This window comes from Schistocerca cancellata, chromosome 9 (genome assembly GCF_023864275.1).
Source record: "Schistocerca cancellata isolate TAMUIC-IGC-003103 chromosome 9, iqSchCanc2.1, whole genome shotgun sequence".
Classification (NCBI taxonomy): Eukaryota; Metazoa; Arthropoda; class Insecta; order Orthoptera; family Acrididae; genus Schistocerca; species Schistocerca cancellata.
The window spans coordinates 94,227,071-94,249,451 of NC_064634.1; the positions used below are offsets into that span (position 1 = coordinate 94,227,071).

At 45.2% G+C, this 22,381-nt stretch overlaps 1 protein-coding gene and 1 long non-coding RNA gene across 2 annotated transcripts in view; one reads left to right on the forward strand and one right to left on the reverse strand.

The window, feature by feature from the left end:
* The window catches only part of LOC126100220 (transcription factor SPT20 homolog), a 91,216-nt gene that overhangs the window by 63,264 nt on the left and 5,571 nt on the right, over nucleotides 1-22,381 (forward strand). Inside the window, exons 4-5 of the mRNA XM_049910782.1 lie at nucleotides 8,318-9,204; nucleotides 9,589-11,011. Of these exons, the coding sequence (XP_049766739.1) occupies nucleotides 8,318-9,204; nucleotides 9,589-10,994 (2,293 nt within the window). The 3' untranslated portion in view covers nucleotides 10,995-11,011. The remainder of the gene's footprint in view (nucleotides 1-8,317; nucleotides 9,205-9,588; nucleotides 11,012-22,381) is intronic.
* Nucleotides 9,099-9,930, reverse strand: LOC126100221 (uncharacterized). The gene is made up of 4 exons (XR_007522142.1): nucleotides 9,807-9,930; nucleotides 9,552-9,677; nucleotides 9,294-9,422; nucleotides 9,099-9,164 (listed from the first exon to the last, which is right to left on the reverse strand). It is a non-coding gene; the product is annotated as an uncharacterized LOC126100221 (long non-coding RNA).

Here is a 22,381-nt window from a genome sequence, read left to right on the forward strand (position 1 = left end):
CCACTAACAAATCTAGCAGCCCGCCTCTGAATTGCTTCTATGTCCTCCCTCAATCCGACCTGATAGGGATCCTAAACGCTCGAGCAGTACTCAAGAATAGGTTGTATTAGTGTTTTATAAGCGGTCTCCTTTACAGATGAATCACATCTTTCCAAAATTCTACCAATGAACCGAAGACGACTATCCGCCTTCCCCACAACTGCCATTACACGCTTGTCCCACTTCATATCGCTCTGCAATGTTACGCCCAAATATTTAATCGACGTAACTTTGTCAAGCGCTACACTACTAATGCAGAATTCAAACATTACGGGATTGTTTTTCCTATTCATCTGCATTAATTTACATTTATCTATATTTAGAGTTAACTGCCATTCTTTACACCAGTCGCAAATCCTGTCCAAGTCATCTTGTATCCTCCTACAATCAATCAACGACGACACCTTCCCGTACACCGCAGCATCATCAGCAAACAGCCGCACATTGCTATCCACCCTATCCAGATGATCATTTATGTAGACAGAAAACAACAGCGGACCTACCACACTTCCCTGGGGCACTCCAGATGATACCCTCACCTCCGATGAACATTCACCATCGAGGACAGCGTACTGGGTTCTATTACTTAAGAAGGGCTACGGCTTGCAGGGAAGTGGACGTTCTGTTTCGTTCCGAAGGTGTCCAGTAGGATTCAGATCGAGACTCTGGACGGGTCAGTCATTTTCATGAATGTTACTTTCTCCAAATCGTTGTCTTACAATTACTGCTATATACCAGAGTGTAGTGTCAGGCTGACACAAAAAATCATCCGTCTCTGAACTGGTTCTCTACTGTACACACTACACAATGCTGTAAAATATCTAATGTCCTTCAGCAGTTATTGTTTTCTTAAGTGCAATAAGGGGACCATATCCCCCATACCGTAACCTCATCTTCTCTCTGCGTCGCAGTTGGCTCTAAATAAGGCGGCGGGAGACGTTCTCCAGACATTGTCAAATCCAGAGTCTTCCAGCGGATTGCCACAGGGAGTAGCGTGATTAATCATTTCAAGTCACTCGTTTTGAGGTATCTACAGTCCAGAAGCGTCGCTCAATAATGACTGCAAAACTAAGTGACTTTTACGGAGCTCCTCAACCATTGTACCCCATTCCTTTTTAACTTGCCACGGACAGTAGTCATGTTACATGGACTGCTCGTGGCCGTTCGAAACTTGCGAGTGATTCCTTCCACCGATTTCATGCGATTTTTTACAACCAGCCTCAGCAGCGCTCGCTGTCTATCAGTACTTGACGTACGCCTAGTTTCGTTGTGGCTGTTCATACGTCTTTCCACTTTACAGTCATTCCGTGAACAGTCGACTCCGTCATCTTAAGAAGGCTTTAAATTTTCCTGATGGGTTTGTTACTTAGATGGCATCCAGTGTCTAATCCAAGTACGAAGTCATTGAGCTCTCCAAGTTCACCACCTCTGTTAATACTGCTACTGGCCATTAAAATTGATACACCAAGAAGAAATGCAGATGATAAACGGGTATTCAGTGGAAAAATATATTCAGTTTGGGTGCATAGATTCTGAGAAATCAGTACCCAGAACAACCACCTCTGCCCGTAATAACGGCCTGGATGCGCCGGGGCATTGAGTCAAACAGAGCTTGGATGGCGTGTACAGGTACAGCTGCCCATGCAGCTTCAACACGATACCACAGTTCAACAAGAATAGTGACTGGCGTATTGTGACGAGCTAGTTGCTAGGCCAACATTGACCAGGCGTGTTCAATTGGTGAGAGATCTGGAGAATGTGCTGGCCAGGGCAGCAGTCGAACATTTTCTGTATCCAGAAAGGCCCGTACAGGACCTGCATCTTGTGGTCGTGCATTATCCTGCTGAAATATAGGGTTTCGCAGGGATCGAATGAAGAGCCACGGGTCGTAACACATCTGAAATGTAACGTCCACTGTTCAAAGTGCCGTCAATACGAACAAGAGGTAACCGAGACGTGTAACCAATGGCACCCTGTACCATCACGCCGGGTGATACGCCAGTATGGCGATGACGAATACACGCTTCCAATGTGCGTTCACCGCGATGTCGCCAAACACGGATGCGACCATCATGATGCTGTAAACAGAACCTGGATTCATCCGAAAAAATGACGTTTTGCCATTCGTACACCCAGGTTCGTCGTTGAGTACACCATCGCAGGCGCTCCTGTCTGTGATGCAGCGTCAAGGGTAACCGCAGCCATGGTCTCCGAGCTGATAGTCCATGCTGCTGCAAACGTCGTCGAACTGTTCTTGCAGATGGTTGTTGTCTTGCAAACGTCCCCATCTGTTGACTCAGGGATCGAGACGTGGCTGCACGATCCGTTACTGCCATGCAGATAAGATGCCTGCCATCTCGACTGCTAGTGATACGAGGCCATTCGGATCCAGCACGCCGTTCCGTATTACCATCCTGAATGCACCGATTCCATATTCTGCTAACAGTCGACCAACGCGAGCAGCAGTGTCGCGATACGATAAATCGCAATCGCGATAGGCTACAATCCGACCTTTATCAAAGTCGGAAACGTGATGGTAGGCATTTCTCCTCCTTACACGAGGCATCACAACAACGTTTCACCAGGCAACGACGGTCAACTGCTGTTTGTGTATGAGAAATAGGTTGGAAACTTTCCTCATGTCAGCACGTTGTAAGTGTCGCCACCGGCGCCAACCTTTGGTGAATGCTCTGAAAAGCTAATCAATTGCATATCACAGCATCTTCTTCCTGTCGGTTAAATTTCGCGTTTGTAGCACGTCATCTTAGTGGTGTAGCAGTTTTAGTGGTCAGTAGTGTATAATGACAACAAAATACTCCACGCCTCCTTTCTTACTGGCGGGTTCATCCATCGTGACGTCTAGTGGTCAATTCCGCAATCCATGGGGTGTTCGGATACTTTAATCAGACTGTATATTTGGCAACTACGCCTTTCGGTAGCGATCTATGCAACGCAGAGCCGAGCTACGAGGACCGTAACAGGTCAGTGCAGTTAACACAAATGTGTGTGAATATGCTCGGTGAAGTGAAATAGTAATAGCTGGAAGAAAAATGATGTTGTCTCCCGAAACAAGATAGCGTTAATTTCAAGGATTGTTATTCAAGCACAGGTGTCTGACAAGTCTACTTCCATTACCATGTTTCTCACTCATTTAGCGAATGGTTCAAGATATCGAAAGGTTTTCGGTAAACGGTATTATAAAAAGGAAACGTAATCGTTTTGCATGTTTAATCATTTTAAATATAGTATCAACCGAAATTTTGAACCAAGTGCGCTTTATTTAGTGAAGCAATATACTTTTTTTACCTACGATCAAAATATCTTGGCCAGCCGGTAGTGGCCGATCGGTTCTAGGCGCTCCAGTCTGGAACAGTGCGACCGCTACGGTCGCAGGTTCGAATCCTGCCTCGGGCATGGATGTGTGTGATGTCCTTAGGTTAGTTAGGTTTAAGTAATTCTAAGTTCTAGGGGACTGATGACCTCAGACGTTAAGTCCCATAGTGCTCAGAGCCATTTGAACCATTTTTTGAACCAAAAGATCTTGAAAAGTTCAGTGACATAACGTTTGATAATTATGGTACTCAAACCTTTTGCAATAAACTCCGAGTAAAAGCAGCACCAAATGGGTTTCTCATGTCAGGCTCCTTAGCGAAAGATCTGGCAGAGAACCAGAGAAAATTCTGGTCATATGAAAAATCGCTAAGCGAGCAAAGGCTTCCATTCCGTCCCTTGTCGATCAGTCTGATGTGGCGGCTGAAGATAACATAACGAAAACCCAAGTTTTAAATTTCGCATTGAAGAAATCGTTCACACAGGGGAATCGTACAAACATACAGTCATTTGACCATCGAACAGACTCCCATATGGACGACATACCTGGACATACCTGACGTAGAGAAACAACTGAACGTTTTGAAAGCAAATAAATCACCAGGTCCGGATGGAATCCCAATTCGATTTTGCAAAGAGTACCGTACGGCATTGGCTTCTGATCCAGCTTGCATCTGCCGTGATCTCTCGCCCAGCACAGAGTCCCAAGAAACTGGAAAAAAGGCGCACGTGACTCCAGTATATAAGAAAGGTAAAAGAACGGACCGCAAAATTACAGACCAATATCCCCAACTTCTGTTTGCTGCAGAATCCTTGAACATATTCTCAGTTCGAATATAACAAACTTTCTTGAAGCTAAGCAGCTTATGTCCACGAATCAGCGTGGTTTTAGAAAGCATCGCTGTTGGGAAACTCAGCTTGCCCTTTTCTCACCTGATATACTGACAACAATGGACGAAGGGCAACAGGCAGATTCCATATTTACAGATTTCCGGAAAGCATATGACACGGTGCCCCATTGCAGACTGTTGACTAAGGTACGAGCATATGGAACAAGTTCACAGGTATGAAAGTGGCTCGAAGACTTCTTAAATAACAGAACCCAGTACGTTGTCCTCGACGGCGAGTGTGCGGCTGGTCCTGGCGGAGGTTCGAGTCCTCCCTCAGCCATGGGTATGTGTGTGTTTGTCCTTAGGATAATGTAGGTTAAGCAGTGTGTAAGCTTAGAGACTGATGACCTTAGCAGTTAAGTCCCATAAGTTTTCACACACATTTGAACAATTTTTTTTCGACGGCGAGTGTTCATCAGTACAAGTATATCGTCGAGAATAAACCAGGGAAATGTGATAGGACTGCTCTTATTCTCTGTATACGTAAATGATTTGGCGGACAGTGTGGTTAGCAATCTGCTGTTGTTTTCTGATGATGCCGTGATGTAAGGTACAGTATCGGAGTGACTGTAGGAAGTTACAAGACGACAAAATTTCCAGTTTGTTTGATGAATGGCAGCCAGCCCTGAATGTAGAAAAATGTTGGTTAAAGCGGACGATTAAGAAAAACAAACCAGTAATGTTCGGATACAGTATTACTAGTGTCCTGCTTAATACTGTCACGTCGTTTAAATATCTGGGCGCAACGTTGCAAAGCGAGCATATGAGAACTGTGGCATCGAAGGGGCACGTCGACTTTGGTTTATTGGGAGAATTTTAGGAAAGAATGGTTCGCCTGTAAAGGAGACCGCATATAGGACACTGGTGCGACCTATTCTCGAGTACTGCTCGAGTGTTTGGGATCCATAGCAGGTCGGATTGAAAGAAGACATCGAAGCAATTCAGAGGCGGGCTGCTAGAGTTGTTACCGGTAGGCTCGAACAACACTCAAGTGTCACGGAGAGGCTTCGGGAAATCAAATGGGAATCCCTGGAGGGAAGGCGACGTTCTTTTCGAGAAAACCTTTTTGAGAAAATTTATAGAACCGGCATTTGAAGCTGACTCCCGAACGATTGTATTGCCGCTAACATACACTGCGAGTAAGGATCACAAAGATAAGATACGAGAAATTAGGGCTCATACGGAGGCATACTGGCAGTAGCTTTCCCCTTGCTCTATTGGCGAGTGGAACAGGAAAGGAAATTAGTGGTACAGGGTACCCTTCGCCACGCTCCGTTCGGTGGCTTGCGAAGTATCTATGTAGATGTAGATATATGCAGCAACAGGGTAGTCGTACGGTACTATGGTGTTTCTCTCTGAGCTCTACTTTATTCCTCGTAGATACAGCGTCAGCTACGAGTCCAACGAGTGTTGTATCTTCAAGCGTTTGAGAGAAATATTATTTCAGATATTTGTACTTACACATGTGTAAGCGGACAGCTTCTGAGGAGACAAATAAACAGAAGGAAGACCTTATACAACGACAGAGCCTGTCAATTTGAGTACACTTCTCGGATACTTTTATAAAAAGTTAATATGCCATCATTAACAATTTCTATATTACCCAGTATTCTCTTTTTAAAGAACATTTGAATGTCTTTAAGAAACATATATCATTACACTTGAAAAACGGAAATAGCATACCTCCGTTGCTCGGCTAGTGGACGAGTTAAGGAGATAAAACGTGCGACAAAATTACGTGACTGTCTCTGCAGTACCATTCGCTGAAAACTAGTTCTGATACGTCGAACCGTTCACGAAATAAAAGAGGTGTTACGTCTTATGTGATTTTTTGTGCATATTTAAATGTATACGAGTTCGGAAAGTAAGGTCCGATTGCTTGCGAAATAGAAGACTACAGTGAAAGAAACGATTTATTTCCAAGAGTTTGCTACACCTCTCATCTATTTTTTTATAAAGTCACCGCTCTGACTGAAACGTTTGTCATAGCGTTGTAGCAGCTTTCTAATACCCTCGTCATACAAGACAGCCGCCTGTTCTTTCATTCAATTCTCTGTGCTGATTCGCAGTTCGTTGTCGGTGACAAAATGTTGTTTCATGTGAGCAGAGATGAGCATCAGAGGGAGCCAAGTCTGTCTTATATGTAGCTCGAACAACCACTTTCATCGAATACGTTGCAGGGGCGTCATCATTGCCCCTGCAGTGTACCGTCACGAATTATCATGAAGAAGGAAGTAGTACACTACTGGCCATTAAAATTGCTGCACCACGAAGAAGACGTTCTACAGACGCGAAATTTAACCGACAGGAAGAAGATGCTGTGATATGCAAATGATTAGCTTTTCAGAGCATTCACACAAGGTTGGCGCCGGTGACGACACCTACAACGTGCTGACATGAGGAAAGTTTCCAACCGATTTCTCATACTCAAACAGCAGTTGACCGGCGTTGCCTGGTGAAACGTTGTTGTGATGCCTCGTGTAAGGAGGAGAAATGCCTACCATCACGTTTCCGACTTTGATAAAGGTCGGATTGTAGCCTATAGCGATTGCGGTTCATCGTGTCGCGACATTGCTGCTAGCGTTGGTCGAGACCCAATGAGTGTTAGCAGAATACGGAATCGGTGGGTTCAGGAGGGTAATACGGAACGCCGTGCTGGATCCCAACGGACTCGTATCACTAGCAGTCGAGATGACAGGTATCTTATCCGCATGGCTGTAGCCACGTCTCGATCCCTGAGTCAACAGATGAGGACGTTTGCAAGACAACAATCATCGGCACAAACAGTTCGACGACGTTTGCAGCAGGATGGACTATCAGCTTGGAGACCATGGCTGCGGTTAACCTTCACGCTGCATCACAGACAGGAGCGCCTGCGATGGTGTACTCAACGACGAACCTGGGTGTACGAATGGCAAAACGTCATTTCTTCGAATGAATCCAGGTTCTGTTTACAGCATCATGATGGTCGCATCCGTGTTTGGCGATATCGCGGTGAAAGCACATTGGAAGCGTGTATTCGTCATCGCCATACTGGCGTATCACCCGGCGTGATGGTATGGGGGTGCCATTGGTTACACGTCTCGGTCACCTCTTGTTCGCATTGACGGCACTTTGAACAGTGGACGTTACATTTCAGATGTGTTACGACCCGTGGCTCTACTCTTCATTCGATCCCTGCGAAACCCTACATTTCAGCAGGATAATGCACGACCGCATGTTGCAGGTCCTGTACGGGCCTTTCTGGATACAGAAAATGTTCGACTGCTGCCCAGGCCAGCACATTCTCCAGATCTCTCACCAATTGAAAACGCGTGGTCAATGTTGGCCGAGCAACTGGCTCGTCACAATACGCCAGTCACTACTCTTCATGAACTGTGGTATCGTGTTGAAGCTGCATGAGCAGCTGTACCTGTACACGCCATCCAAGCTCTGTTTGACTCAATGCCCAGGCGTATCAAGGCCTTTATTACGGACAGAGATGGTTATTCTGGGTACTGACTTCTCAGGATCTATGCACCCAAACTGCGTGAAAATGTAATTGCATGTCATTTCTAGTATAATATATTTGTCTAATGAACACCCGTTTATCATCTGCATTTCTTCTTGGTGTAGCAATTTTGATGGCCAGTAGTGTATATAGATCGAATAAACACCTTCATCGAATACGTTGCAGCGGCGTCCTCTTTGCCCCTGCAGTGCACGGTCACGAATTATCATGAAGAAGGAAATGCATGACACTTACGTTATGTGGGGTTGCATGAAACCAGGCGAAACTTCTCAGTGGGCACCCATAATTCTCCTAAACATCTTTACTTTCTCACCTTATACTCACAACTGCATAGGGCTACGTGTCACGATTGATAGGCACACCAGACACACGGCCCAACACATCTGCGCAAAACTTCGTCCATATTCGCTGTCGTTTCCATTTCGCGACTGAGCGGACCTTACTTTCCGAATAACGCTCGTATATACTGTAGACTTTGCATGCTAACCTTTGTTTAACCTACGAAATGAGCATTAGTTAAAAATTTATCGCTTCTCATTGTCCACAGGAAAGACTACATGCAGAACGTGGACCAGGTGCAACACCAGTACCAACAAGTCGGCAGCATGGAACCAGGGCACAAACTCGCGGGTGATAAGTTCTCTGAAATAGGAGATCTTTTGCGGCCGTACCAACACCACCAACGTTCAAATGCGTACAGCTTGCCAGCATGGTATAGAGATGTCCTGAAAGACAGGCAAGAGATGTGGCAGCAGATGCAGCATAACCAGATGCCCGAGTTTGACCAGTCTGGGCAGCTGTACCAGCAGGACTACGATTACGACCTGGACGACAGCCAGCAGCAGCAGCAGCAGCACCACGACCCCAGTTCAGACTTCGATCAGGCGGTACAGCAGATTCATCGATACGGAGATCCTCAGTCTGGTAAACTAGTAAACGACCAACAAGAATCTGAAGAAGGTCTTCAGGTGTATCAGCAAAGTGAGACATCAGATGCAGATCAAATTGCACAGCAATCACTGCAAAATCAATATTCTGAACAGGTTAATTGGCATCCACAGCAAGACCAGATTTCAGATACAGGAGACGTCTTGCAACAACATCAACAGATCGATACACCAGGCAAAGACCAAGACCTTCAACAGACACAGCAAGAATTAGATTCTGATAACGAACTAATAAGTCAACATTCACAGCAGGATCAATCTTCCGCTTCTGGAGACAATCTGCAACAGTATCAAGAGACCGATGCATCAAACGGAGACCTACAACAGACGCAGCAAGAACAAAATTCTGATAATGAACAAATCAGTCAGCATTCACAGCAGGATCAATCTTCCGATTCTGCAGACGATTTGCAACAGTATCAACAGACCGATACATCAAATGGAGACCTACAGCAGACGCAGCAAGAACAAAATTCTGATAATGAACAAATCAGTCAGCATACACAGCAGGATCAATCCTCCGAATCTGAAGACAATCTGCAACAGTATCAACAGACCGATGCATCAAACGGAGACCTACAACAGACGCAGCAAGAACAAAGTTCTGATAATGAACAAATCAGTCAGCATTCACAGCAGGATCAATCTTCCGATTCTGGAGACAATCTGCAACAGTATCAACAGACCGATACATCAAATGGAGACCTACAGCAGACGCAGCAAGAACAAAATTCTGATAATGAACAAATCAGTCAGGATTCACAGCAGGATCAATCTTCCGATTCTGGAGACAATCTGCAACAGTATCAACAGACCGATGCATCAAACGGAGACCTACAACAGATACAGCAAGAATTAGATTCTGATTCTGAACTCAGTCAGCATACACAGCAAGATCAATCTTCCGATTCTGGAGACGATTTGCAACAGTATCAACAGACCGATACATCAAATGGAGACCTACAGCAGACGCAGCAAGAACAAAATTCTGATAATGAACAAATCAGTCAGGATTCACAGCAGGATCAATCTTCCGATTCTGGAGACAATCTGCAACAGTATCAACAGACCGATGCATCAAACGGAGACCTACAACAGATACAGCAAGAATTAGATTCTGATTCTGAACTCAGTCAGCATACACAGCAAGATCAATCTTCCGATTCTGGAGACGATTTGCAACAGTATCAACAGACCGATACATCAAATGGAGACCTACAGCAGACGCAGCAAGAACAAAATTCTGATAATGAACAAATCAGTCAGCATACACAGCAGGATCAATCTTCCGATTCTGGAGACAATCTGCAACAGTATCAAGAGACCGATGCATCAAATGATGGCCTACAACAGGTACAGCAAGAATTGACTTCTGATACTGAACAACTCAATCAGCATACACAGCAGGATCAGTCTTCCGATACTGGAGACAATCTGCAACAATATCAACAGACCGATACATCAGCAGGAGACCAAGTCCTACAACAGACACAGCAGGAATTAGATTCTGATTCGCAACTAAGCCAGCATATACAACAAGATCAGTTTTCAGACTCTGGGGAAAATCTACAGCAATATCAACAAAGTGGTACACTCAACGAAGAACAAGATTTACAACAAACACAGAAAGAATCTGATTCTGATTTTGAACTTAGCCAGCATACGCAACAAGAGCAGTCTTCAGATTCCGGAGAAAATCTGCAACAATATCAACAGGGCGAAGATCAAATTCTGCAACAGACCCAGCAAGAATTAGATTCTGATTCTGAACTTAGCCAGAACACACAGCAAGAACAGTCTTTAGATTCTGGAGATGATCTGCAACAATATCAACTCGGCGAAACCCAAAACAACGATCAAATTCAACAGCAGAACCAACAACATGTTGACTCAGATTTTGAACACCTCAGCTTGTATCCCCAGAAACAAGATCAGTCTTATTCTAGCGATGACCAGCAGCAGTACCAGCAGAGCAGTATCTTCGACTCAGACGAGTTAGAACAGCAAGCACACCAAGACGATACTGAAGGCAATAGTCATGATCGGTATCAGCAGTATCAAGAACCTGGATCAGAACAGATTGTACAGCAATATGAGAAGGAACAGTTTCCCATCAGTAATCAGGACTTACAGCAATATCAGCAAAGCCACTTTGGGAACGACGCGGACGTTTACCAGCAGTCCCATGAGCCAGACGAATTCCTTGAAGGCTATCAGTACGATCAGAATAATCGCTTGCATAAAATAGACCAACAGCAGCATGAGGCTATATTCTAATAGCACGCATCAATAACGTGAGTAAGATTTTATATTTCTTTCCAAGGCACCAGACACCTGGACTCAGTTGTACCTTTAATATGTAAGTTATTTATAATGAAATCACCTCAATAAGTTTCTAATCGTCAACAGGGATCTTCATTAGTTTTCATTTTTCCTCTTCAATACGAATTGAGCTGGTGCTGTGTTAAATTAACTGATTACGTACATTGGACAAGCAAAGTTAAAATCCCAGTCTGGCCACAACTGTTTAATTTTTTCCATGATTGCAGAAATCACTTGCGACCAGTAGAAGGGAGGGTTCTATCACATTAAACAAGGGTTCCTGTCGAGCTGAGCTACTGCTCTGTCTGCTGTGATAAATTATACTGGAGCATTTTTTCCTTCCTTTATTTCTTGCCTTCGTTCCTTCCTTTCCTCATGTCTTAAATCCTGACTTCCTGCTTACACTCCTCCCTTCTTTCACTTCCTTTTCCTTTCCCAATATTCTACTATCCTTCCTTTAATTTTTCCCATTTTTACCTGTGATGTAAGATAGTCGGTACTCGTGCCACACTCAGTAGAACTAATACGCTTATAATACGGATTAAATTTTTTGTAGATGTTTGAAATGAAGCTCTTGTGCTCAGATTAATTTGGTACATGTCTTATAAACTTGTAGAACTACTTGTAGTTCGGTCATAATAAAAGAAAATGAGGTCAGATGATTTTTCATTTAGGCAATATTGCGCATTACACTTAAAATATACTATCTTTGATGCAAAGAAGACGAGATTATTATGTGAATTTGTCTCCACTTCCCGCTTGTGGAACATATTTCTGTACTTTGACCAGGTTAACTAGTTCAGAAATATACACATGTGAATTAAATTCTCTTGTATTATTGTGTGTGGTGAGTAACGCCATTTTTAGCATGTACTGCCAAGCTATTATGCATAACTGCCTTAGCTTAGTTAAACAGGTACCTTTAATTAAATGTGTACAAATATATGATTGTTCTACTACAAGCAGTAGTTATACAGCGCATGCTGGGTGCTTGCAAAGTTTCATAACTACGGTGTATATACATAGTGAAAAGTGGGTGATGTGTTGTTACCAGCTGTACATCACAATGGAAGCTGACAGATGGATATCAACAAGAAAGCCACCCAGCAGCCAGCATCCAGAATTACGCTTTGAAATAGTCAACTGATAGATGGATATTAACAAAAAAGCCGTGCATACTGTCGCAAGGCAGCACCCAGAATTATACCTCGATATAGTCGTGTATCATGTCGTGCACCATCTGAAGACGAACCGGAAAAGATTCGAAAACCAGTTTATGGAATAAATAAGTATTTCAGTTGTCTGTGTTTATACTGAAGTATAGTGCCTACACTATGCTTGGCCATCCTCTGTTAGAGTAGTGGTGTGCGGTATGGGATCCTTACCAGATAGGGTTGACGGAGGACATCGAAAAAGTTTAAAAAAAAGGGAGCTAGTTTTATATTTACGCCAAATAGGGGAGAGATTGTCACACATATGATAAACGAGTTGGATAGCAATCATTAAAACAAAGACGTTTTACGTTGTGGCGACACTTTTTCACGAAAGTTCTATCAGCACCATTCACCTCTGAATGTGAAAATATTCATTGCTGCCAACCTACTTAGGGAGAAATGATCATTGTAACAACATAAGAGAAATAAAAACTCGTACAGAAAGATTTAAGTTTTCATTTTTCCCACGCTCTGTTACAGAGTGGGACGGGGAAATGTTTTATTAAAAATGAAATTTCTCCAGCTGTACTTAAGATTTTATATTTGCTTCGCTACTAGTTTCGACGTTGCGTCAACGCCATCTTCAAGCCCGTACGCTTTGATGAAATCAGTTGTGTGTGGCTCAGTCTAGAAGTCCGCGGTGCGACCAACACGTGCTCCCCATGGATGGAGGGATGGCGGGATGGAGTTACTGCCCGCCATCCAAGTGGAGCACGTGTTGGTCGCACCGCGGACTTCTAGACTGAGCCACACACAACTGATTTCATCAAAGCGTACGGGCCTGAAGATGGCGTTGACGCAACGTCGAAACTAGTAGCGAAGTAAATATAAAATCTTAAGTACAGCTGGAGGAATTTCATTTCTAATAAAAATTATACCAGCTGTGTCCCACCTTCATCCAGTTTAAATATGGATGTACGAAGGGTAGAGAAATAGTCTGCAGGTGCCTCTGACAGGCACTTAAGTGTGAATTGCAAAGAAGTCGTGTAGTGGCAGATGCACAGTGTAAATGCATGGAGAGATGAGCCTCATCAAGTTCTTCGATGTGTCGATGACCTCTGTAGGCTATTTCAACAAGATGCAGTTATCATTATAGGAGATGACTAACGCTATCAACTTTATAGGAGACGACTGTTGCATATTGTTTTAGTGACTGAATGCGTCATTTGTGTAAGAAGTACGGAGGTGTCGTGGGTATCAGCATGTTTCGCTCTTTACTCTCTTAATGAAGGTCTACTCTCTATCTTATATAGCAGTCACGATACAAGAAGACAAGTAAAATGCCACAAAATGTAGCATAGCGCCTGCTTGAACGACCAGGACGTGGAACTTCCATACGAACAGACGAGTGAAATACTACAAAAACTAGCATTGCGTGTGCTTAACCGACCAGGGAAGTGTAACTTCCGGTTACGTCGAAGTTTGACAGATCCACCACGTACACACCTCGTACGTCCACCTGACCAGCACTCGAAAACTCGGCTAAACTCTGACAAAGTGGCCGCGCCAAACACATCTTCCGCCGGGAGTTCCGTCTCTTATTTCATAGTAGGAGGTCTTCCGTACTGAGAAATGTTATCCTGCGCGAGTGCAGTACATATTTCAAAACAGGCGTTGCTAATGGAAATATATTAGGAAATAAGACACTAGAAGTAGTAAGTAAGCACTACTATTTGGGCAGCAAAAATAATTGATGATGGTCGAAGTAGAGAGGATATTTAAAGTCGAGAGTTTCTATAACAAGGAAAGCTACTCTGAAAGAGAGGAATTTGCTATCACCGAATAGAAATATGTTAGAAAGTCTCCTCTGGAAGTATTTGTCTGGAATGTGGCCTTGTACAGAAGTGAAATGCGGATGATAAGCAGTTAAGACAGTTAGAGAATACAAGATTTTGAAAAATGATGCTGTAGCAGACTGCTGAAGATTTGATTGATACATTGCGTAACTGACTAAAAGAAGGTTCAGGAGACAACCTGATGCGCCAAGGGATCGTCAATCTCGTAATGGGGGGAAGTGCAGGTGAATAGAAATCGTAGACGGAGATCATTATTTATGTACGGTAAGCAGCTTCAGATGGATGTTTGTTACATTAATTGGTTCAAATGGCTCTGAGCACTATGGGACTTAACATCTATGGTCATCAGTCCCCTAGAACTTAGAACTACTTAAACCTAACTAACCTAAGGACAACACACAACACCCAGTCATCACGAGGCAGAGAAAATCCCTGACCCCGCCGGGAATCGAACCCGGGAACCCGGGCATGGGAAGCGAGAATGCTACCGCACGACCACGAGCTGCGGACTTATATTAATTATACAAAGAGTCTTGCACAGGTTGCAACAGCGTGGAGAAAAGCATCAAATGAGTCTTCGGACTGAAGACCACAAAAGCATCAACAATAACCTGACATTTCTTGAACGAGGGTGATGCGGAGAGTAAGTTCCGCTTCCATGGAGGTTGGGAAGTAAGAGCATACCGCTGTCAATTAAAACAGCAACGCCGTGAAGGCGGCGCAGCAATTGCGACCTACATCGTCAAATACTTGCTGGATGTATTCAGATCTGTGTCTTCCTCTACAGTCTTTAGCCTCTACAGCCCCTTCTAGTACCATGGAAGTCATTCCCCGACGTCTTGACATACATCCTGCTATCCTGTTGCAAGATCCCCTCGCTTCTAAACTGATACTGTTATTACTCAGCTTAGCCGCGAGTCCGTAGAGCGTGGTATATGTGACGTACAGTATAACTGGTCAGCATTTCAACCCGGAATTTGCGAGTGTAAGTCGGACCTTCCTTGATCCGCCTTGGTGGGTCGTGTCGTCGTCGGATTTCCTCCTGCCTGTGCGCCGTGCAGCTCTCGTAAATGTCGTCCCGTACAGATTCTTCATTGGCGCATTGGATGTCTCTGTCGGTGGAAGCTAATTACCTGAAATTGCTGTCGATCAACTTTGGTGTATCTATTTACTCGAAATTAACATTCAGAATGCCGTAATATCACTTTTATTCCTATTAGATCAATAATGAAACACTCATGTCACGTAACCGAGATCATGGCTACCATCGAACAAGACAGGAAGAGCTCTTAACGCCGACTGCCGACTTTGGTGCGCAGTCCGTATCTCTTACTAGTTTCGTAACAGTTCGTGGATTTCCGATCAAGTTCATACTTACTAAGATATGCATTTGTTAATGAACGGGTGTGAATTTTAACGACGCAAAATTATGATAGATAGTTTTAAACATCCAGAGGCTCCTCCTAGTGTTCATGTTGTCATAAATGACTTTAATTATTAAGTATAAATAAACATAATCGGTGACTTTGGCGCCAAGATGGCGGTACTTCCCGTCATGTACAGGGTTATTACAAATGATTGAAGCGATTTCACAGCTCTACAATAACTTTATTATTTGAGATATTTTCACAATGGTTTGCACACACATACAAAAACTCAAAAAGTTTTTTTAGGCATTCACAAATGTTCGATATGTGCCCCTTTAGTGATTCGGCAGACATCAAGCCGATAATCAAGTTCCTCCCACACTCGGCGCAGCATGTCCCCATCAATGAGTTCGAAAGCATCGTTGATGCGAGCTCGCAGTTCTGGCACGTTTCTTGGTAGAGGAGGTTTAAACACTGAATCTTTCACATAACCCCACAGAAAGAAATCGCATGGGGTTAAGTCGGGAGAGCGTGGAGGCCATGACATGAATTGCTGATCATGATCTCCACCACGACCGATCCATCGGTTTTCCAATCTCCTGTTTAAGAAATGCCGAACATCATGATGGAAGTGCGGTGGAGCACCATCTTGTTGAAAGATGAAGTCGGCGCTGTCGGTCTCCAGTTCTGGCATGAGCCAATTTTCCGCGGGCTACGCGTGAAACTTGCCCGCACGCGTTCAACCGTTTCTTCGCTCACTGCAGGCCGACCCGTTGATTTCCCCTTACAGAGGCATCCAGAAGCGTTAAACTGCGCATACCATCGCCGAATGGAGTTAGCAGTTGGTGGATCTTTGTTGAACTTCGGCCTGAAGTGTCGTTGCACTGTTATGACTGACTGACGTGAGTGCATTTCAAGCACGACATACGCTTTCTCGGCTCCTGTCGCCATTTTGTCTCACTGCGCTCTCGAGCGCTCTGACGGCAGAAACCTGAAGTGCGGCTTCAGCCGAACAAAACTTTATGAGTTTTTCTTCGTACCTGTAGTGTGTCGTTACCATATGTCAATGAATGGAGCTACAGTGAATTTATGAAATCGCTTCAATCATTTGTAATAGCCCTGTATATTTCCCAGGCTGAAGCTCTGCTGCTACGATCCAGCGCCGAGCACCACCCCACTACGCGCAACATACCGTCTTTTCGTCACCTAGCCAGACAGCGTGCGAAATGCTCTCCGACTCATGGCCGGCTACGGACTACAGCACTTCCTAACTATCGCGAATACATCAATAAGAGACAATAATTTGTTAAAACTAGTAAAAATGTCTTCCTCACGTAAGCAGCACCTTACACTGTCCCTTCTTCTTGCCAGTGTTTTTCATGTATTCCTTTCCTCGCGGGTTCTACAGAGAACCTCCTCATTCCTTACCTTATCAGTCCACCTGATTTTCAACATTCATCTGTAGTACCACATCTCAAATGTTCGATTCTCCTCTACTTCGGTTTTTCCACACTCCATGCTTCACTACAATATCGCGCTGTGCTCCCAAACGTACATTCTCAGAAATTTCGTCCTCAGATTAAGGCCTACGTTTGATAGTTGCCCAGGCATGCCCTCTTTGTCAGTGCTGGTCTGCTCTTTATGTCCTCCTTGCTCCGTCCCTGATGGGCTACTTTGGTGCCTTAACTTCGTCTACTTCGCCGTCCCCATTTCTGATGTTAAGTTTCTCGGTGCTCGCGTTTCTGCTACTTCTCATTTCTTTCGTCTTTCTTCTATTTAGTCTCAGTCTATATTCTGCACTCCTTAGGCTGCTCAAGACAATTCCAATCAACACATGCTGTAATTCTTCTTCACTTTCGTTGACGATAGAAATGTCATCACCGAATCGTTTCACCTTGAAACTTTTTTTTTTTTTTAATTTCCTTCATTGGTTCTTCGATGTATAGTCTGAACCGTAGGAACGAAAGATTTTATCACTGTCTTACACCCTTTTTAGTCCGAGCACTTCGTTCTCGGTCGTTCAATCTTACTGTTTCCTCCCGGTTCCCTCTTGGTCTTCCATTATAGCTCACCCCTACTTTTCTCAGAATTTCGGACATCTTGTATGATTTTATATTGCCAAACACTTTTTATAAGTCGATAAATCCTATGAACGTGTCTCTGATTTTCTTCAGTCTTGCTTCCATTATCGAACGCAGAGTCAGAACTGACTCTTTGTGCCTGTGTCTCTATATACTGACATGTGCAAATGATTAGCATTAACGCAACCGGAGAAAATAGGTAGGATTAATGCCAACTGAAATCCATATATACGCTACAGTCTGAAACCGCGCGGCCGCTACGGTCGCAGGTTCGAATCCTGCCTCGGGCGTAAATGTGTGTGATGTCCTTAGGTTAGTTAGGTTTAAGTAGTTCTAAGTTCTAGGGGACTGATGACCTTAGAATTTAAGTCCCATAGTGCTCAGAACCATTTGAACCATTTTTGAAATCCATATATAGGCATGATTACATAGCAGCTTTCTCATTCGTAAATCTGATTTGAATATCAGTGATTTGAGAGAAGACCGTGTTATGCCTCGTGTAAGAAGGAGAAACGTCCGTCAGTATGTGTCGGGATTAGACAGCAGCAGGATCGCGGCCTATCGGGAGTCTTGTTTATCGTTCAGTGAGATTATTTCTCGGGTAGGTCGATATGCCGCGACTGTTATACAAATATGGAATCGATGGAATAAGGAAGGTCACACTCAACGCCATGCCGTAGTTATATTGTTCCAAGCGTCTAGGCCTGCGAGGACAGACACAATGCTAACCCTGCCGTTCAGGATTGTATAGACACATCACGTACCCCGAATCAGGAAATGGGATTGTTGGTTACAGGACGAGAATCCTCGCGTATAATGAAACGTGTGGAGCAAAGTGACCATGTTGCAGCTTTCCTGGACACGGAAGAACAGAGAGGCGCACCGCCACATGTGGGATGCAATGGCAGCACACGAGCACTACCACGTCGTCGTTTCAGAGGAGTCACGGTTCTGCAAATATCACGACGGATGTATCAGTAGCAGTATCAGATTCGGTACCAATGTCATATGCGCCCAGCAGCAGCCGTGTTGGTAGGGAGACGTCACTGGGTACGCAATACGATCACATTCGGTTCGAAAAGCCCGTTATTCCGAAAGCAGTAAAAACAGTTCTGACATGATAAGCTCGGTGGGTGTGCTCCATCTCCGACGTCATTGTGAGGCGTTATCTTTCAACAAAATAAGGCAAGACCTTCGTGGTGTCGCAACTTCATGTACCTGTAATGTACTGTGGGGAAAAAGAACAGCCGGTACGCTGTTTAACTCGGTACGTCAATGTGCTTAGAGCTGCGATAACGGTAGAGCCGCATCACAACTCATTCGCCTAGAGGAGCCGTTCAAAGTGAGCGACACAACTAAAAATACTGCCAAATGTCACATCCGTTCTATAACAGTGGTCTAGGTGTAGCTTCCATGATTGGTAAGCAAACCGTCCTCGGTCCATCGTTCGAAACTCGGCGCTGCTTAAATTTTGAATAACAATCAACACTGGCGGCCGAAGACTTCCGGCATAAGAGGTACTCTCATTCTGCCCACAGCCTTGTCAAAGAGGGTGGAGAAGCAGTCAGAGGTTCAGGGCTCTCTTTTGTTTCAGTGATCGGAAACTGCCCCTAAAGGTGGAAGAATCAGCAACGACCAACGACGTGAGGATGCATAAGGCACTGGAAACCACAAAACGCGTAACGTGTATCCACAGGACAAAATGGTTCAAATGGCTCTGAGCACTATGGGACTTAACATCTATGGTCATCAGTCCCCTAGAACTACTTAAACCTAACGAACTTAAGGACATCACACAACACCCAGGCATCACGAGGCAGAGAAAATCCCTGACCCCGCCGGGAATCGAACCCGGGAACCCGGGCGCGGGAAGCGAGAACGCTACCGCACGACCACGAGCTGCGGCCATCCACAGGACATGTGGCCTGTAATTGGGAAAGTGTCATGATGATCTCTCCATTGGCAAAAGATTCCGGAATACTCCCCAGTTCGGGTCTCTAGAAGGGGGTTGCCAAAGGGGAGGTGACTGTGAGAAAAACATTGAATAACCAACGAGAGGATAATGTCTTACGAGTCGGGGCGTGACATGTCAGAAGCTTTAACGTGCTAGGAAAGCTACAAAATATGAAAATGAAAATGCAAAGGCTCGGTGTTGGTGTAGTAAGGGTTGTAAAGTGAAGTGGAAAGAAGACAAGGATTTCTGGTCAGATGAATAGAGGGTAATTTCAACAGCAGTAGAAGATGGTATAACGGGAATAGGATTCGTGATGAACAGGAAGGTAGGGCAGAGAGTGATATACTGTGAACAGTTCAGTGACAAGGTTGTCCTTATCAGTATCGCCAACAAACAAACACCGACAACGATAGTTCAGGTATACATGCCGACGTCGCAAACTATAGACGAAGAGATAGAGAAAGTGTATGAGGATATTGAAAGGGTAATACAGTGTGTAAAGGGATATGAAAATATAATAGTCGTGGGTGATTGGAATGCAGTTGTTGGGGAAGGAGGAGAAGAAAAGGTTACAGGATAATATGGGCTTGGGACAAGGAATGAGAGAAGAGAGATACAACTGAGTTCTGTAATAAAGTCCATATAGTAATAGCGAATACTTTGTTCAAGAATCTCAAGGGAAGGAGATATACTTGGAAAAGGCTGGATGATACGGAAAGATTTCAGTTAGATTACATCATGTGTCCTCGGAGTGTTTCGCGACGGCATACATGAATAAAACGTTCTAGGCTTTCAAGCCGCGTCAATTCGAATAATATCCTCGAGCTTTCGATTACCAGCTCCGTCATCGTCGTCAGGAGTTCACTGACTGCCAGGGCTGCTACGGTTTCGCCGGCCGCGGTGACCGAGCGGTTCTAGGTGCTTCGGTCCGGAACAGCGCGACTACTACGGTCGCACTTTCGAATCCTGCCTCGGGCATGGATGTGTGTGATGTTCTTAGGTTAGTTAGGTTTAAGTAGTTCTAAGTTCTATGGGACTGACGACCTCAGATGTTAAGTACCATAGTGCTCAGAGCCATTTGAACCATTTGAGCTACGGTTTCTCACTTATATAGGCTCCGCAGACATGTTGCGCCCTGTTAAAGACGACGTTGTTCTTCGAGTTTCCGACGTATATGGTGTAACCTGTAAATTTGGCAACATGTATATCGGACAAACAATTCGCACGGCTGCGGAGCGTTGTACTAAGCCCAAGCGCCATACAAAACAAAGGGAGCTTGACAAGTCGGCCATAGCGGGACATTGCCTAGAAAACGGACATAAAATACAGTTCGAAAATACAATGGTGTTGGCTCATCGTCTGCATATTGGGACTCCGTTATAAATGAGGCGGCGTTTAAACAACTACAATTTCAACAGAAACCAGGGGTACACACTCAGCAGGGCATGGGGACGGGCGTTGGCCATCGAAAGAAAGCAGAGACAGATGCGCGACGCGGGAGCGGCAGTTTCAAACGTAGCGCCTGCCCCTGGCGCCACCTGACGTCACCGGTGCTGCCACGGGCAATAGCTCCGCTGGCTGCACGGGTCGACTTACGCGCTCGCGCCACATTGGGTGTATCTGATTGGCTGCTGATGATGTCATCATGCCTATATAAGCGAGAAACCGTAGCAGGCCTGGCTCACCCCCACCCTCACCTACCCTGGCCTCACCAATGACCGTTAACTCACCAGGATCCCTCATCTCCGCTCCACCCAATCCAAATCCCACAACCGTCTCCGTCTCCTCAAACTCCTCTCTGGCCGGACATGGGGGTTGCACCCCTCTACCATCCTCCACACCTACAAATCCTTCGTCCGCAGCTCGTGGTCGTGCGGTAGCGTTCTCGCTTCCCGCGCCCGGGTTCCCGGGTTCGATTCCCGGCGGGGTCAGGGATTTTCTCTACCTCGTGATGACTGGGTGTTGTGTGATGTCCTTAGGTTAGTTAGGTTTAAGTAGTTCCAAGTTCTAGGGGACCGATGACCATAGATGTTAAGTCCCATAGTGCTCAGAGCCATTTTTTACAAATCCTTAATCCGTCCCATCCTATGTTATGCCAGTCCCACCTGGATATCTGCCCCCCCCCCCCAAAATTCTATAAGTCCCTCCAGATCCTTGAGCGTCATGCACTTCGCCTCCCCTTCCATATATGCCTCCCGTCCTCCACGCAGATCCTCTATGACCTCATTCCTTCCCCCATCTGCTCCTATTCCTCGAACATATCCACATACTCTACACCTCCCGCCGCCTTGATCCCCCTCAACCCCTGGTTGCTCCTCTCCTCTCCTGTCCCCACCCCCTGCCACGTCTTCACTGTTGTGTCCCCCCTAACCTCCATCTCTACACCCTCAATCTCCTATCCCAAAGTGGCTTCCATCAACTCCCCCTCCTAGATGATGCCCTCTCTCCCTCCATTTATCCCTCCTATCAACTCTGATCCTCATCCTCCCTCCTTTCCTCCGTCCTTTCCCTGGGCTCCCTCTTCTCCCCTTCCATCCTGTGTTTCTCCCCACCTAACCTCTCCCTACCTCCCTTCTCCCCCCCCCCCCCCACCGAGTCCTTTTGTCTTCCCGTCCTCTGCCTTCCCCACTCCCTGTTGCGTCTGCCCAGCACTCCCCACCCCTATTATGGGTCCTCATCCTCCATTGGCTCCTTTCCCCCCCTCCCCCCTTCGCTTTTCCTCACCTTCCCCCCTTTCTTATTTTCCCATCATCTGACCAGTTTCCACCCACCTGCTCTCGGCTGTGGTATGTCATATTTTAGTGCAGTGTTCCAGTGACTGTTCAGTGTTGTTTCGTCTTTTCCCGTGTTGCAAACAGAAACCATGCTGTCGCTGGGTGTGAATTTTATGTCTTTTGCGACCAGAAACGAGACTGTCGCCGTGTTTTTAA